This window comes from Ranitomeya imitator, unplaced genomic scaffold, assembly GCF_032444005.1.
Source record: "Ranitomeya imitator isolate aRanImi1 unplaced genomic scaffold, aRanImi1.pri SCAFFOLD_317, whole genome shotgun sequence".
NCBI lineage: Eukaryota > Metazoa > Chordata > Amphibia > Anura > Dendrobatidae > Ranitomeya > Ranitomeya imitator.
In genome coordinates, this window is record NW_027194797.1 from 212,501 (window position 1) to 231,641 (window position 19,141).

Below are 19,141 nucleotides of genomic sequence, written 5' to 3' on the forward strand. Positions count from 1 at the left end.
TTCAGTGTCCGGGCGACGTGGGGCGGCAGGAGCAGGAGCCGGTACGGCGGCCGCCAGCATGCCCGCTGGCACCGCTCAGCGTGGGAGGCAGCGACAGCCGAGGAGACGGGGGTCAGGTGCGGTGGCCCCTCAGCGCCGAGGATTATGCGGGCGGCAGTCGGCTGGCCCTGGCATCAGCGTGCGGCCTTCTGCAGTGCACAGCTCTGGAGTCTTCAACGCAGCAGCGCCCTCTGCTGGTGGTGGCCTGGATATTGCAAGTTCTGCGCCCTCTGCTGGTGTTGGCCGGGATTTTCCTGCAGCTGCGCCCTCTGCTGGTGATGGCCGGGATTTTCCTGGATCTGCGCCCTCTGCTGGTGATGGCCGGGACTTTCCTGGATCTGCGTCCTCTGCTGGTGGTGGCGGAAATTTTCCGGATTCCGGCAGGCGACATTCCGTCGCTTCGGTACGCAGTGCCGGGGACGTATCCGTGGCAAGGAGCCGCACATCTTCCATCGGGCAGCAGGATGCTGGCTCGGCCTTTTCCCTTTCCGCAGCACCAGGGCAGTCGACGGCATCACCGAGTCGCCAGGACACGGATACGGCCGCCAGGAGTCCGGCGGGCAACATCGCGGATCAAGCCGGTCGGGATGCAGGACACCTTCGGCTGGGAGCTGGATCTTCGGCTGCTGGGCTCACAGCACCCAGGCAGCTAGGTGAGAACATTTTCCCTATCTTTAATTTGCCAGGCATAGTTTCCCCTGAAGCTAGGAATACTGACATTACTTCGGGAGTTGCTAGCGGGGGTATGGGTTTAATCCTTAGAGGTTTAGGGGAGCTAGCGGGCTTGTGGGGGTCCGGTCTTAGCAGGGGGTCTTTGCCGTCAGCTGCTTGGTTGGGAAATACGGGGTCGTTTGAGGGGTCTAGACAGTTGTCTGAAGTTACGGGTACATCCAGCAGTGCGGGTCCTGCGGCAGACACGGGGAGCTCATCAAGGGAGAAGGACGGAACAGCACCAGGGCCTGGGTCAGGAATTGATGCACCAGGTGAGGGAGCTTTGCAGGATAAGGAAAAGGAGGATGTACCGCAACTAGACGATGCGGCTAGGGGGGAGGTCTATGTCTGCTTCGAGGGCCCGTTAGGGGCACATTTAAAACAAGAGGTTAGGGAAAAAATCTGGAAAGGGGAGTGCATAGAAATATTTTCTCTTTTACCCCTAGAGAGATTTAATTTGGATAGACCTAGAAGGGAGGACTCTAAAAAAGAAGATGAGGAGAAACGGAGATATAGGCTGATTCCCAGATCATTTTCAAATTGGCTGCAAGCTTTCGCTATTATGGCTAGCGTAATCGGGGAGAAGGCCCCGGAAAATTGCTCGGCATTATTTTGTTACTTAGATGCCATAGGGGAGGCTTACAGGACCTATGGGGGACAGGGTTGGTTACGCTATGACGAACAGTTTCGTCAGCGTAAGGCTTTTAGGCCAAGTATCAGGTGGGATCACAAGGACATAGCGTTATGGATGAGAGTTATGGTCCCGTCCCGTTTAGGTCAGACTAGCCAGCCTTTTCACGGGGGCGCCGGGAGTTCAGGGCAGTCAGGACACTCGGCGGCTTTGCAGAAGGGACTGTGTTTCGCCTTCAATGATGGCATATGCAGATTCGGGAGCAAGTGTAAATATAGGCACGAGTGTTCAACCTGCGGGGGGGTGCATAGCGCTTCAAAATGTTTCAGGGGTAACAGGCAAAAAGTTGGAGATTCAGCTGACAAAAGGGGTGACTCCGGTGCAGTGGGTCGTGATGGAGGCCTTTCTAAGTAGATACCCTGATAGGTCAGCTGCAGTTTTATTGCGCGACGGTTTTAAGGAGGGTTTCAAAATCCCTTATGTTGAGCAGGATGTTAGTTTAAAAAGAAAAAATTTGAAATCGGCGTTACAATTCCCGGAGGTCGTGTCGGAGAAGTTGAATAAGGAAGTTGCTCTGGGAAGAATGGCAGGCCCGTTTGTCGCCCCTCCGATTGCAAATCTGAGGGTGTCACCTCTTGGCGTGGTCCCTAAGAAAGAACCTAATAAATTTAGGTTAATCCATCACCTGTCATTTCCGAAGGGATCTTCGGTTAATGATGGTATTGATCCCGAGTTGAGTTCGGTGTCGTACTTATCATTCGATTCAGCGATGGAGTGGGTTAGAGCATGTGGAAAGGGGGCTAAGCTGGCTAAGACCGACATCGAAGCGGCCTTTCGTTTGTTGCCAGTTCATCCTGACAGTTTGCATTTATTGGGTTGTTTTTGGGATGGCGGCTTCTTTGTTGATCGTTGTCTTCCCATGGGTTGCTCGATTTCATGTGCTTACTTTGAGGCCTTCAGCACGTTCCTAGAATGGGTGGTGAAAGATGTGTCTGGGATACGCTCATGTTCGCACTATCTGGATGACTTTCTGTTTATAGGGCCAGCGGAATCAGCAGATTGTTCGATTTTGTTGCATACAATGGAGAGTGTGACAAAAAACTTCGGGGTGCCTTTGGCGGAGGATAAAACAGTTGGTCCGGTGACAGTGTTGAGCTTCCTAGGCATTGAAATCGACACGGTAGCAATGGAATGTAGGCTACCTGCAGACAAGGTTACCGCGTTGCGCCAAGATGTGGTTAATACGATTGGTTTGAAGAAGATAAATTTGCGCAGTTTGCAATCGTTGTTAGGGAAACTGAACTTTGCATGTAGGATCATGCCGATGGGTCGAGCGTTCTGCCGCCGCCTATCCTTGGCAACAGTAGGGGTAAAGTCCCCTTTGCATTTCATCAGGATAAAGAAAGAGTTTCGGGACGATTTGAAGATGTGGGCGGATTTTTGGACGAGTACAATGGCAGATCTCTGTGGATTCAGCCGGTGGCAGATGCTACCTCCTTGGGCATTTTGGTGCATGTCGTTGAAATGAGTGGCTTTGGTCTTTTCTTTCATGGTAGCTGGTCAGCAGCGGCTTGGCCGGAAGAATGGAAGGAGGAGGGGTTAACAAACAACCGGCTACTGTTGCATTTGTTCCCCAGGGTAGTTGCGTTGGCCCTGTGGGGTGACAAATTGAGGAATTTGAAGATTTCTTTTCATTGTGAGCATGTTGGAACGGTGACGGCGGTAAACTCGTTGTCAGCGGCTACGCCTGCAGTAGTGAAGGTCTTGCAGCACTTGGTTTTCCTGGGTCTTAAGTTTAACTTATGGATTGTATCTGAAGTTAGCTTGTCAGCGCCTGATCCAATAGTTGTTGCTCTTTCTCAATTTCAGTGGCAGCTTTTCCGGGATTTGGCACCACAGGCGGAGAGCGCGGGCCGGGATTGTCCAGTGGAGTTGTGGAACCTGCCGCGAGGGCCGTAACAGAGTTATTTACCAAATCGCTCGCGGATTCATCTTGGTCTCATTATAATCAGGCTTGGAGCTTGTGGGAATCCTGGATGTCAAGTATGGACCAGGATATGGAGGAGGAGTATGGTTTGTTGTTGTTCTTAGGTCATCATTGGGAGGCAGGTTGGTCTATGACACGTTTGAATAAGTTTCTGGCGGGGCTAGCCTTCAACCTTAAATGGAGGGGGGTAAGGATATAACGAAATCCTTCTTGGTTCGGCAAGTTGTTCGGGGTTGGAAGAAAGGCTGGAAGGCTTCGGACGGTCGCCGACCCGTATCTTATGAGGTGCTCTCAGCCATTGAGCGGAAGTTGCAAGAGGTGTGTTTTTCCGAATGGGAAGTGGTTCTGTTCTGTGCAGCCTTTTCTTTGGCCTTCTTTGGGGCATTTCGGTTAGGTGAGTTGGTTAGCCCGTCCGTTAGTAAAAGAGGTATTTTGTTAAGAGAAAACGTGGATGTCGAAGGGAATAAGGTGGTAGTGTTTATTAAGGCTTCCAAAACGGACGTGTATGGGAAAGGGTGCAAAGTGGTGTTGTTCAATGTTGAAGGATCCCCGGTGTGCCCGGTGGCATCCGTGAAGAAGTACATGGCAAAGGGCGGGGTGTTAGACGAGCCATTCTTGGTGCACGAAAATGGGTCTTTCTTGTCCCGTTTTCAGTTTATTTCTGTTTTTAGGAAATGTTTGGCGGCAGCGGGCTTACCTGCAACACAATATAGTGGTCACTCCTTCAGGATCGAGGCAGCGACTGAGGCCGCTAGGTGGGGCCTTGGTGAGGATGTGGTTCGGAGAATTGGGAGGTGGGAATCTTCAAGATTCCAGTCGTATGTTCGCCCAAACCTATTGTGAGTTAGAAGCTGTGTTAAGTTAATTGTTTGTTGCCTTTCTTTCTGTGTTGCAGGGCCTGATCCGATGCTCGTCTGGATCATGGGGCATTCGTATGTTGTATGGGCTGCGTTGCGTGCTGCGGTTCGTCCGGACGGTCGTCAGTTGGGTCTTTCTCGAGAGACAGTGACTTTACGATGGATCGGTAAAGGGGGGATGGTGTGGAAGGAATGGTTACCTGAATTTCATCGTTTTGTTAGACTGGATAGAGTGCCGGAGATCGTGGTGATACATTTAGGGGGGAATGATTTGGCTAAACGGTCTTGTAGGGAGCTGATTAAGGATATCAAATTCGATATCCTGAGGTTCTGGGTCATGTTTCCAAAAGTGTTGTTGGTGTGGTCCGACATCATTCCCCGTAAAAGATGGAGAGGTGCTAGATCACACGAGGGGGTGAACAGGGCCCGGATTAAAATAAACAGGGCCATATCTCGGTTTATGGTGAGGAATGGCGCGTTGGCCGTGAGACATGTGGACTTGGAATCGGGTCAAGGAGCTTACTGGAGAGCTGATGGCGTGCACCTGAACGCGGTGGGTAATGATATGTGGTGTTTGGCTATCCGTAGTGGCATTGAATTAAGCTTGAAGGTGTGGAGGGACATGAATGGCTAAGGTGTCAGGCCATTCGTGTTCGTGGCGGGGGTGGAGGTCCTCGAAGTCGGTGGAAATGGTAAATCGTGGTTCAATGGGGTGGGGATCTTGAGAGGTCCTGGACACCCCATGAGAGAATTTAACAAGGCGCGGTACGGTTATTCCGCGTGAGGTGGATTTATGGACCCCTGGCATGGGGGTGGGTTCGGTGGACCAGGATTGGTTGTTATCTATCCCTGAGCTGGTGCTTTACGGCTGGGGGTAAGACTCATCCTGGGCTGAACATTGTGGAGTTTTTGGGATACTGAGTTTTTTATAACTTTGGGGCTTCGAGGACCGCCCCTCCTATTCTGGGTTGTCATAAAAGTTCTGTTATCTTTTATTTAATAAAATGGCTGCTGTGGCCAATTAAATCCAACATATGTCTCCGTCTGCTGTTTTGAGTACGTTAGAAGTTTATTCTTTAGATTGTTAAGAGATCTGTTTAAGGGGGTTGGGGTAATTTTTTCCAGGTCACGGAACTCACGTATACCCTATGTCAAGAAAGGCCGTACTGGGGGCCCACGGCACGTAAAGGGAGGCCGCCATGACGGGGTTACGTGGGACCTGGGGAGCTGGAGCAGTTAGAAGGGATACGGTGGTAAGGGGTTAACTGGGAACTTGAGGGGTGGCTTTAGGGGCATTTTTTGAAAATAAGGGGTGGAACTAGGGGACTGTGGGGAGGGGGCACATAAAAAGGGGCACGCTCCTCACGCAGGCATCCATTTTAGGTGCCTGCGTGACAAGTGAGGAATCTCCCGCCCACCCTCCCTTTTTTGGTTAGGGTAATGGGGGGGTGAAGTCGGCATATGTGGGCTTTTGGAGTATTGTTTTAAGAGGCGTCTAAATGTATTTATTTTGTTATGTGAATGCTGTCAGGGTATTGTCACGGCAGTTGGCGGGGGTGGAGGTCTTCGAAGTCGGTGGAAATGGTAAATCGTGGTTCAATGGGGTGGGGATCTTGAGAGGTCCTGGACACCCCATGAGAGAATTTAACAAGGCGCGGTACGGTTATTCCGCGTGAGGTGGATTTATGGACCCCTGGCATGGGGGTGGGTTCGGTGGACCAGGATTGGTTGTTATCTATCCCTGAGCTGGTGCTTTACGGCTGGGGGTAAGACTCATCCTGGGCTGAACATTGTGGAGTTTTTGGGATACTGAGTTTTTTATAACTTTGGGGCTTCGAGGACCGCCCCTCCTATTCTGGGTTGTCATAAAAGTTCTGTTATCTTTTATTTAATAAAATGGCTGCTGTGGCCAATTAAATCCAACATATGTCTCCGTCTGCTGTTTTGAGTACGTTAGAAGTTTATTCTTTAGATTGTTAAGAGATCTGTTTAAGGGGGTTGGGGTAATTTTTTCCAGGTCACGGAACTCACGTATACCCTATGTCATGCGCCCGTTCTGTCATGTGCTGCTGCCATCCTGCGCCCGTTCTGTCATGTGCTGCGGCCATCCTGCGCCCGTTCTGTCATGTGCTGCGGCCATCCTGCGCCCGTTCTGTCATGTGCTGCTGCCATCCTGCGCCCGTTCTGTCATGTGCTGCTCCCATCCTGCGCCACCATTGTATTATATGCCCCCCGCTCCAGTGTGTATGCCCCCGAATGCTGCTGCCATATAAAAAAAAAAAAAAATACCATACTCACCTATCGTCCGGCTCCACTGCAGGTATGTCTTCAAGAAAATGGCGCCGGAAAGCGGGGACTGCGCAGGCGCCGATTCCGGCAGCAGGAATCGGCGCCTGCGCAGTCCGCGCTTTCCGGCGCCATTTTCTTGAAGACACACCTGCAGTGGAGCCGGAGTGTGTCTTCAAGAAAATGGCGCTGGAAAGCGCGGACTACGCAGGCGCCGATTCCGGCAGCAGGAATCGGCGCCTGCGCAGTCCGCGCCCTCCGGAGCCGGGAGCAGAGGAGCCGGGAGCCGGAGCCGCAAGCAGCGCTGGAACCGGGAAAGGTGAGTATACTTACCCTCCCTCCTGGCAGTCCCTGACTCTCCGGTGGAGATCGCGGTATGCGTTCAGTGCTTACGCATACCGCGATCTCCCGGGAGCGTCGCTCTGTGAGGCCCAGACTGCGCCGGCGCTTGCGCAGTCTATAGAGGCTTCGGACAGAGTGACGCTCCCAGCGTTATATTATAGATATACAGTATATAATGCCATGGATGAGGCCAGTAAGCTGAGTCGCTGATCCTATACATATATATATATATATATATATATATATATATATACAGTATATAATGCCATGGATGAGGCCAGTAAGCTGAGTCGCTGATCCTATACATATATATATACAGTATATAATGCCATGGATGAGGCCAGTATGCTGAGTCGCTGCTCCTATACATATATATATATATATATATACAGTATATAATGCCATGGATGAGGCCAGTATGCTGAGTCGCTGCTCCTATACATACAGTGGGGCAAAAAAGTATTTAGTCAGTCAGCAATAGTGCAAGTTCCACCACTTAAAAAGATGAGAGACGTCTGTAATTTACATCATAGGTAGACCTCAACTATGGGAGACAAACTGAGAAAAAAAAATCCAGAAAATCACATTGTCTGTTTTTTTTTAACATTTTTTTTGCATATTATGGTGGAAAATAAGTATTTGGTCAGAAACAAACAATCAAGATTTCTGGCTCTCACAGACCTGTAACTTCTTCTTTAAGAGTCTCCTCTTTCCTCCACTCATTACCTGTAGTAATGGCACCTGTTTAAACTTGTTATCAGTATAAAAAGACACCTGTGCACACCCTCAAACAGTCTGACTCCAAACTCCACTATGGTGAAGACCAAAGAGCTGTCAAAGGACACCAGAAACAAAATTGTAGCCCTGCACCAGGCTGGGAAGACTGAATCTGCAGTAGCCAACCAGCTTGGAGTGAAGAAATCAACAGTGGGAGCAATAATTAGAAAATGGAAGACATACAAGACCACTGATAATCTCCCTCAATCTGGGGCTCCACGCAAAATCCCACCCCGTGGGGTCAGAATGATCACAAGAACGGTGAGCAAAAATCCCAGAACCACGCGGGGGGACCTAGTGAATGAACTGCAGAGAGCTGGGACCAATGTAACAAGGCCTACCATAAGTAACACACTACGCCACCATGGACTCAGATCCTGCAGTGCCAGACGTGTCCCACTGCTTAAGCCAGTACATGTCCGGGCCCGTCTGAAGTTTGCTAGAGAGCATTTGGATGATCCAGAGGAGTTTTGGGAGAATGTCCTATGGTCTGATGAAACCAAACTGGAACTGTTTGGTAGAAACACAACTTGTCGTGTTTGGAGGAAAAAGAATACTGAGTTGCATCCATCAAACACCATACCTACTGTAAAGCATGGTGGTGGAAACATCATGCTTTGGGGCTGTTTCTCTGCAAAGGGGCCAGGACGACTGATCCGGGTACATGAAAGAATGAATGGGGCCATGTATTGTGAGATTTTGAGTGCAAACCTTCTTCCATCAGCAAGGGCATTGAAGATGAAACGTGGCTGGGTCTTTCAACATGACAATGATCCAAAGCACAACGCCAAGGCAACGAAGGAGTGGCTTCGTAAGAAGCATTTCAAGGTCCTGGAGTGGCCTTGCCAGTCTCCAGATCTCAACCCTATAGAAAACCTTTGGAGGGAGTTGAAAGTCCGTGTTGCCAAGCGAAAAGCCAAAAACATCACTGCTCTAGAGGAGATCTGCATGGAGGAATGGGCCAACATACCAACAACAGTGTGTGGCAACCTTGTGAAGACTTACAGAAAACGTTTGACCTCTGTCATTGCCAACAAAGGATATATTACAAAGTATTGAGATGAAATTTTGTTTCTGACCAAATACTTATTTTCCACCATAATATGCAAATAAAATGTTAAAAAAACAGACAATGCGATTTTCTGGATTTTTTTCTCAGTTTGTCTCCCATAGTTGAGGTCTACCTATGATGTAAATTACAGACGCCTCTCATCTTTTTAAGTGGTGGAACTTGCACTATTGCTGACTGACTAAATACTTTTTTGCCCCACTGTATATATATACACAGTATATAATGCCATGGATGAGGCCAGTATGCTGAGTCGCCGCTCCTATACATATATATATATATATATATATATACAGTATATAATGCCATGGATGAGGCCAGTAAGCTGAGTCGCCGCTCCTATACATATATATATACCTCGACCAATCAGACGCGGGATGTCTACGTACTTTATGACATCATCGTCGCTGGCGGCCTCGACCAATCAGAGACGCGGGATTTCCAGGACAGACAGACAGAAAGACAGACGGAAAAACCCTTAGACAATTATATATATATATAGATATATATATATATATATATATACACAGTATATAATGCCATGGATGAGGCCAGTATGCTGAGTCGCCGCTCCTATCTATGACGGTGGGAGTGTCACTCTGTCCGAAGCCTTTATAGACTGCGCAAGCGCGACGCACCGCACCAGCGCAGTCTGGACCAGAGTGACGTAGCCGAACTTAATTATCCCCCCCATAATATACCGGCCGTGGGGGCTCCACACACCCGCGTATCCCCCATAATATAGCGGACATGGGGGCTCCACACATCCCTGCATCCCCCCCTAATATACCGGCCATGGAGGCTCCGTGCTCTGCAGCTCCAGTCAGGGTAGCTGCAGAGCCCAGAGGAGCTCCAGGACCTTCCATGATGTCACCACAGGCATGTTACCAGTGACGCGAGTGGGCGGAGTCAGCCCTTGGTGTGCTGGCTGCAAGGGTGCTGTATCTATTAGGGCAGTCCCACACGTCCAGATAATTCCGGTATCGAAAAAAATCGGTACCGGAATTATCCGTGTGCCCTACGTTTCTGTGGTACATCAGTGTGGCACACGTGCCGCACACGTGTGCTGCCCGTGTGCCCACTGGGTACCACACGGAGCGTGCCGGAGACAGCGCTAAAGTTTAGCGCTGTCCCCGGCATCGTGCTGAAGGCCCATTCATATGTTCCCTGCAGCAGCGTTTGCCCCCTATGTCTGCTTAGGTGATGTATGGTAGACAGCCAACCTATAATTAACTGCCCTGCGGTATTTGAAGTAAAGCATAAAGTCAGTTACTTACTCGGTGTTCCGGTCACTGGCTTCGCGCCTCAGTAGGATGTTGCCGTTCTCGGGGCACGACTTTTACTGGTTCTCCTTTGTGCTTGATCTCGTTTCTCACTGTCCACAATATCCTTCGCTTCGTGTCCTTTCTTTAGATGCCGCCGCAAGGTAGTGCAGGCGCGGCTCTGTAACGATCTGTCCTTGTCGCTAAGTCACTGCCAGGTTCCCACGCCTGACAGGGACCCCTCTGAATCTTCCCCGCAACACCCCCTGCCACGGAATGTTGCCTGGACAAAACCATCTGTCTAACTTCCTATCCAACCCCTAGTTTTACCAGTGTGAGGAGTGGCCTAATAAATAAAACCTTTTGCTCCCCCTAGTGGCCGCAGTGTGAAGTGTAATGTGTGCTGGTGATACCTGGTCAGGTGAACTCCTTTAGTGCCATCGGATGTACCATCCCTCCCCTTAGTGGCAGAGCGACACCACTGCAACGACCAGGTCTCTGGGGCGCTGCACTCCCCCCGGTTAAATCCAGTACTCCTGGACTGGGAAGAAGAACAACAATACATGTTAGCAAAAGACATGCAAAATTTTGAAATGCAAGGAACAAATAAATATAACAATGCTTCCCTTTATGGGAGGTGAGGATACTTGAACGTTGCAAACAAAAACAAGGTTAAATATTTTAAATAACACTCTGACGATAAATAACTTCTGGTATCCTGCCGGGTATTCTACTAAGTGCAAATTCTGAACAATAATTTAACTTCTCCTTTAAGGGCGTATAGACTGAACCCACTAAAGGCCTACTATAAAATACTATAATGCAAACTTAACTTTTTCTTTATTTTTCTGACTACACAAATGCAGGACCGCCTAGCTCCTTGTCTGGGCCTACTGCCATTGTTTTTCTATCTATGGTTCTTAGGAGGACTCTCTAACCCCTATGGGTTTACTGTGTCGAAATTCGGCTTCCAACTTTTCCTGTCCTCAATCTCTAGTAACATTATTGACATTTCCTAAGTCTCAACATTATTACAATTTAACTTTTTAAAAGGCAACATTATACTTGAGTGCAACATGTGAACATTCCCTTTAAGAGGGAACCAAGTCTCTTTGAGGTAGTGCAGATTCTCTCTATCTGCAAGTCCATTAGAAAGCAAGAACTTCTGCGCTGTATTCAAAAACAGTCTCTTCACAAAGTCTTCTTTCTGTGTAAAACCAGTAGAGGGCACCTTTAAGAAGGTGTGAACTATTTACAAAGCAGTTTGTGAATCATTCACTGTCCATGATTGGGCAGTCTGTTAAACAGTGATGAACTTGTGCAAAATAAAACAATAGGGATCCCGGGTAAACAAGGGGACCCCTGAGAGGTTTAACCCTAGACGGGTGCTAGCAGCAAAACAGCAGGAAGACAAACGATTAACTATTTACAGTTTCAGGTCTCTGAGGTTTATTTTGACTCTGGCAGTTGCAGCTCCACCAGCAGCAGTGGGCGGGGCCATCCGCCCGGATACCTGCGGCTACCAGGTGTGGCTCCAGGGGCCCCTTCGGTCCAGGCCGGAGTCTGGGTGGCTACAGTTCTGGAGCCCAAGTCGCCCGGGGTACTAGCCATCACTGAGGCCAACCCTTCGGCCACCACGGTGGTAGCAATGGTGCAGGTTGTGGTCTTGACAATGGTGCACGTCGGAGTAACCACCGTAATCTCAGTAGTAATGGTAGACCGGTCACAAGGGGACGCCTTTGCTACGGGGAATGGCTGTGCTGAAGCCTTGGCCTGGTGCGCTACCGGATCTTTCCTCTTGTGCACATCCAACGCGAACCAGCCCTTTTCCCCAAAATGTCTGGTATATGTGACAATGTCCCCCGGGTAGAGATCCCGATCCGGATGTCCCTCCAGGAGGTGCGACTCCACATCCCTGCGGTTAACGAACACCTCTGCATATAGCCCCGGTTCTTTAATGAAGCCCCAGCCTCCACAAAGTCGAAAGGCTACCACTTGGCCCTACTTCCGTGGGCCAGGGTTCGTGCTGCGGTCCTTGCGGGCCTTGGCCTTGACCACCCGATCTTTCCGGTCGTAGGCCTGACGCTGGGCCTGATATTCGGCTTCCTTCCCCTCCCACTGCCGAGCAAGTTGGGCCTGGTACCTCTCCCAGCTGAGGACCTCCACTCTCTCTCCCTCCTGCTTTTCAGCCCCGGGGAACCCCATGAAGTCTGACCCGGGGTGCACCCAGCGATATACGGTCCATTCGGTGTGGACCTCACCCGGCAGGGTAGAGGGTTCCATCGGGACCTCGAGCAACAGCCCCATACCCGTGACTTGGTCCCAGGGGTCAAAGCGCTGAAGGCGGTGAGTGCAGTAGGGAGGCGGCGCTGCGACCGGGCCCACCAACAGGTCCTCAGTCACCGGGGAATGATCAGTGTCCTTACCTGCCACCACGGTGACCTCGGGATCGGGCGACTCTGTCGATGACGGGATCAGCAGGGGCTCCGGTTGCGGCACAAGGAGCGACATCAGCGGCGATGGATCCTTCGCAGGCGCCACCGGATGCGAGGACTTGGTCTCTACCTGCAGCTGCAGGAGCTGATCGATCAGCTCCTCCATTCCAAGCTGCAGGGACTCGGTATCAGCAGCGTAGGTTTTGCCACGATGCCCTTCCGGGTAACTGGGGGAGTCTCCGACTTCGACTCCACACTCCGGCTCCGGGTGGCTTGTCATGGCGTCCTCCACATGGCTGCTGTCCTCTTTGTCCTTTTCCCGCTCTCTCCTTTGTGGGCGGTTTCGTTTCTTTGGTCCCCGCCTTCCATTAAGGATCAGGAGGCGGATCTCGGCTGACGGACACGTCCTCAAGGTACAGAAATATTTAGACTGGGCGGCCATTGCTTTTCGTGCTTCTCAGTTCTTTCACGCCCACAACTCCACGCCCTTCTTCTTCTCTTGCGCTCCTCGTGGCGCTATAATGGCGGCAATTTTGGCGGGAATCCTTGCGGTGATCAGCAATGCACAGTATTTGCAATAAATCACAGTTCAAGCACAATTCTAACACAGTTCCAAGGCACACATGACCCAATTCTTCAGGCTTAAGTACGATCCTGTTCGTGACGCCAAGATAGAGCGCCCCCAGACGCAGGGCCGCGGGTTACTCGGTACCGGTCCTCTCTGTCTCAGTTCTGAGATTGTCACGGTGGCTGGACCCGGTCTGTGACCCTGCTAAGGGGCGCCCAATGAAAGGGTGATGGAGGTTGTTAGGAGTTTGTGACGCCACCTGTGGTATTCGGTCAGGTTGACCGACGCTGCTTGGGGTCCGCTGGGGTGATGTGATGGCAGCTAGATGGTATACCTTCCCACAGGTGAAGGATGTCCCCAGGGCTTCCCGATAGTGTAGGTGACGATGGTGTGAGGCGCAGTTATTAACGAGGACACAGGGTAGCAGTCTCTTTACCTTTTACTGAAGGCTTCGGGATCCTCAATCCAGAGCACTGTCAACTGGGCTGTCTGAGACCGGCCGGTCCGAAGGCACATCCAGAGTTCCCTTTGCAGGAGGAAATCGTTGCCTACCACTAGCTCCTGTATATTGTAGTTCTTCCCTCCTGAGCATTCGGGATAGTCCTCACAACTTCTGTTCTTGCTCTTTCTAGTTCTTTCTTTCCGTCCCCCAAGTGTGTTATGGCTAGGACGCACCCGTTTGATGGGGAGGCTCGGAGCTATTCTGGGACCCTAGAGACGCCCCTCTCCACGCTTGCCCCCTATGTCTGCTTAGGTGATGTATGGTAGACAGCCAACCTATAATTAACTACCCTGCAGTATTTGAAGTAAGGCATAAAGTCAGTTACTTCCTCGGTGTTCCGGTCACCGGCTTCACGCCGGTAGGATGTTGCCGTTCTCCGAGCACGACTTCTACTGGTTCTCCTTTGTGCTTGATCTAATTTCTCACTGTCCACAATATCCTTCGCTTCGTGTCCTTTCTTTAGATGCCGCCGCAAGGTAGTGCAGGCGCGTCTCTGTAACGATCTGTTCTTGTCGCTAAGTCACTGCCAGGTTCCCACGCCTGACAGGTACCCCTCTGAATCTTCCTCGCAACACCCCCTGCCACGGATGTTGCCTGGACAAAACCCAGTCAGCTTCTGTCTAACTTCCTATCCAACCCCTAGTTTTACCAGTGTGAGGAGTGGCCTAATAAATAAAACCTTTTGCTCCCCCTAGTGGCCGGAGTGTGAAGTGTAATGTGTGCTGGTGATACCTGGTCAGGTGAACTCCTTTAGTGCCATCGGACGTACCATCACTCCCCTGAGTGGCAGAGCGACACCACTGAAACGACCAGGTCTCTGGGGCGCTGCAGATACTTTTCTGGAAAAGTATAATGTTACAGGGTATATACACTAGATTCCTTGATAGGGCGTTGATCCAGGGAACTAGTCTGATTGCTGTTATGTGGAGTCGGGAAGGAATTTTTTTCACCAATGTGGAGCTTACTCTTTGCCACATGGGTTTTTTTTGGCTTCCTCTGCATCAACATGTTAGGGCATGTTAGGTTAGGCTATGGGTTGAACTAGATGGACTTAAAGTCTTCCTTCAACCTTAATAACTGTGTTACAATAGTTTCTGTCTTTCGAAGCCGCTGAGATGACTTAAATGTCTCTCATCTCCTCCATCCGCTGGAGCCTAGATGGTTAACATGCGCAACTTTCCTCCCTCCCTGGAAATTTAAGACAATCAACCCTATTTAGACGTACAATTTCAACTTGGAAAGCGGTTAGGAAAAACTATAGTCTCTCTTTCAGAATATCTAAATATTTACCTCTGTGGGCAAACCCTGAATTCTCCCAGGGTATGGAAAATAAACTATACACCGCCTGGGGCCAAAAGATTATCAATGTCTCATCTCCTCCATCCGCTGGAGCCCCGAAGTACTTGAGAAATATCATCTCCCCCCTCCCACGCCCTTCAATATGAGCAAATCAAGCGCTCAGTTATGTCTAATCTGCAGAACAGGCTCGGACTGGCCCACCGGAGAACCGGAGGATTCTCCGGTGGGCCCAGCCGCCCAGGCACTGGCACAGGGCCCCCACTGCTCCAGGTCCCCCCCGCGCTCGCCTATGCACATATTCATGACCTTAATGAGCGGTATCACATGACCGCTCACGCAGGAAGAAGGTGCTGCGCCGGGAGTCGGGACAGAGCTAGAGGGATGTCGGCGCGGCCACGCAGTGTGTGGGACAGGTGACGGTCAGGTGAGTATGAGGGACGGGGGGATGGGGGGATGAATGAGGACATAAGCCGGCGCGCCATGCAAGATGGGAACAGGAGCGGGGGGGGGAGAGAAGCCATGCATACAGGAGAGGGGAATATGAGCCATGCATACAGGAGGGGGGAATATGAGCCATGCATTCAGGGGGGGGAATATGAGCCGCCATGCATACAGGAGGGGGGGTCATTATACAGTATTGAGCATCATGTGGGATCATTATACAGTATGGAGAACTGTGTGTGGCCATTATACAGTATTGAGCATCATGTGTGGCCATTATACAGTATGGAGCATCATGTGTGGCCAATGGACATTATACAGTATGAAGCATCATGTGTGGCCATTATACAGTATGGAGCATCATTTGTGGCCATTATGCAGTATTGAGCATCATGTGGGATCATTATACAGTATGGAGCACTATGTGTGGCCATTATACAGTATGGAGCGCTATGTGTGGCCATTATACAGTATGGAGCACTGTGTAACCGTTATACAGTATGGAGCATCATGTGTGGCCGTTATACAATATTGAGCATCATTTGTGGCCATTATACAGTATTGAGCATCATGTGGGATCATTATACAGTATGGAGCACTGTGTGGCCATTATACAGGTCCTTCTCAAAAAATTAGCATATAGTGTTAAATTTCATTATTTACCATAATGTAATGATTACAATTAAACTTTCATATATTATAGATTCATTATCCACCAACTGAAATTTGTCAGGTCTTTTATTGTTTTAATACTGATGATTTTGGTATACAACTCCTGATAACCCAAAAAACCTGTCTCAATAAATTAGCATATCAAGAAAAGGTTCTCTAAACGACCTATTACCCTAATCTTCTGAATCAACAAATTAACTCTAAACACATGCAAAAGATACCTGAGGCTTTTATAAACTCCCTGCCTGGTTCATTACTCAAAACCCCCATCATGGGTAAGACTAGCGACCTGACAGATGTCAAGAAGGCCATCATTGACACCCTCAAGCAAGAGGGTAAGACCCAGAAAGAAATTTCTCAACAAATAGGCTGTTCCCAGAGTGCTGTATCAAGGCACCTCAATGGTAAGTCTGTTGGAAGGAAACAATGTGGCAGAAAACGCTGTACAACGAGAAGAGGAGACCGGACCCTGAGGAAGATTGTGGAGAAGGACCGATTCCAGACCTTGGGGAACCTGAGGAAGCAGTGGACTGAGTCTGGTGTGGAAACATCCAGAGCCACCGTGCACAGGCGTGTGCAGGAAATGGGCTACAGGTGCCGCATTCCCCAGGTAAAGCCACTTTTGAACCATAAACAGCGGCAGAAGCGCCTGGCCTGGGCTACAGAGAAGCAGCACTGGACTGTTGCTAAGTGGTCCCAAGTACTTTTTTCTGATGAAAGCAAATTTTGCATGTCATTCGGAAATCAAGGTGCCAGAGTCTGGAGGAAGACTGGGGAGAAGGAAATGCCAAAATGCCTGAAGTCCAGTGTCAAGTACCCACAGTCAGTGATGGTGTGGGGTGCCATGTCAGCTGCTGGTGTTGGTCCACTGTGTTTCATCAAGGACAGGGTCAATGCTTTATGGAGATGAAGATTTCATTTTTTCAGCACGACCTGGCACCTGCTCACAGTGCCAAAACCACTGGTAAATGGTTTACTGACCATGGTATTACTGTGCTCAATTGGCCTGCCAACTCTCCTGACCTGAACCCCATAGAGAATCTGTGGGATATTGTGAAGAGAAAGTTGAGAGACGCAAGACCCAACACTCTGGATGAGCTTAAGGCCGCTATTGAAGCATCCTGGGCCTCCATAACATCTCAGCAGTGTCACAGGCTGATTGCCTCCATGCCACGCCGCATTGAAGCAGTCATTTCTGCCAAAGGATTCCCGACCAAGTATTGAGTGCATAACTGAACATTATTATTTGATGGTTTTTTTGTTTGTTATTAAAAAACACTTTTATTTGATTGGATGGGTGAAATATGCTAATTTATTGAGACAGGTTTTTTGGGTTATCAGGAGTTGTATGCCAAAATCATCAGTATTAAAACAATAAAAGACCTGACAAATTTCAGTTGGTGGATAATGAATCTATAATATATGAAAGTTTAATTGTAATCATTACATTATGGTAAATAATGAAATTTAACACTATATGCTAATTTTTTGAGAAGGACCTGCACATTATGGAGCATCATGTGTGGCCATTATACACTATGGAGCATCATGTGTGGCCATTATACAGTATTGAGCATCATGTGGGATCATTATACAGTATGGAGCACTGTGTGGCCATTATACATTATGGAGCATCATGTGTGGCCATTATACATTATGGAGCATCATGTGTGGCCATTATACAGTATTGAGCATCATGTGGGATCATTATACAGTATGGAGCACTGTGTGGCCATTATACATTATGGAGCATCATGTGTGGCCATTATACACTATGGAGCATCATGTGTGGCCATTATACAGTATTGAGCATCATGTGGGATCATTATACAGTATGGAGCACTGTGTGGCCATTATACATTATGGAGCATCATGTGTGGCCATTATACATTATGGAGCATCATGTGTGGCCATTATACAGTACTGAGCATCATGTGTGGCCATTATACAGTATGGAGAACTGTGTGTGGCCATTATACACTATGGAGCATCATGTGTGGCCATTATACAGTATTGAGCATCATGTGGGATCATTATACAGTATGGAGCACTGTGTGGCCATTATACATTATGGAGCATCATGTGTGGCCATTATACACTATGGAGCATCATGTGTGGCCATTATACAGTATTGAGCATCATGCGTGGCCATTATACAGTATGGAGAACTGTGTGTGGCCATTATACAGTATGGAGCATCATGTGTGGTGACCGTTATACAGTATTGAGCATCATGTGTGGCTATTATGTGTGGCCATATTTTTTTTTGTTTATAATTATTGTATATAAAACAGTGTGATCAGCAGTGCTAAATGGCTGTGGTTGGGACGTGGATATGGGTGTGACTAGTTGTGAAATGGGTGTGGTCAGAGGTGTGGCCTAAAATTTGCCGCGGCACACTATACGCGCCGCAAACTTTATACCTCCTTCCCTTCTTCAAAAGTTGGGAGGTATGGTACCACATTTGCCAGATCACGGCAAGTGCCACAAATCCCATGGGTAATGAATGAGGCCGAATGCAGTGTTGCTGTAAGTGATCCGTTACACGGCAGATGCAGAAAAACTGCCCGATCTGCTGCAAAAGGCGACTTTCACATCAGCGATTCTTGCCAAAGTCACTGCCGATAGTGTCATACTCACCAAACGGGGAGGCAGCACTAAAAGTGCCTAGGGCAGCAGAAACTCTAAATACGGCCCTGGGGGGCTACATTATATTCTGTGGGGGGACTGCATTATACTCAGGGTACTACATTATATTATGGGGGCTACATCATACTATATGAAGGGGCTACAGTATACTCTATGGGGGGGCTGCATTATATTCTATGGTGGGGACTGTGTCATACCTGAGGGGGTTGCATTATATTTTGTGGGGTGCTGCATTATATTCTATGAGAGGGGACCGCATTATATTTTATGAGGGGGCTACATTATATTCTGTGAGGGGGCTACCCCAACCCTTGCTACATTATTAAGACGTGAACTACCTTATATTATACCCTGATATTAGCGCTTTTTACCGCACAATTGGTGGTCTTGTATCTACAGTTAGGGCCAGAAATATTTGGACAGTGACACAAGTTTTGTTATTTTAGCTGTTTACAAAAACATGTTCAGAAATACAATTATATATATAATATGGGCTGAAAGTGCACACTCCCAGCTGCAATATGATAGTTTCCACATCCAAATCGGAGAAAGGGTTTAGGAATCATAGCTCTGTAATGCATAGCGTCCTCTTTTTCAAGGGACCAAAAGTAATT

General features: G+C 49.0%; 1 protein-coding gene across 3 annotated transcripts in view; it reads right to left on the bottom strand.

The window, feature by feature from the left end:
• LOC138656345 (gastrula zinc finger protein XlCGF66.1-like) overlaps window positions 1-19,141 on the bottom strand; it is a 324,260-nt gene that overhangs the window by 200,017 nt on the left and 105,102 nt on the right. The window contains exon 4 of one of the 3 annotated variants that reach the window (XM_069743692.1): window positions 10,375-10,502. The exons of the other annotated variants lie outside the window; for them this stretch is intronic. Coding sequence (XP_069599793.1) covers window positions 10,379-10,502 — 124 coding nt within the window. The 3' untranslated portion in view covers window positions 10,375-10,378. The remainder of the gene's footprint in view (window positions 1-10,374; window positions 10,503-19,141) is intronic. 3 annotated transcript variants of the gene reach the window in all.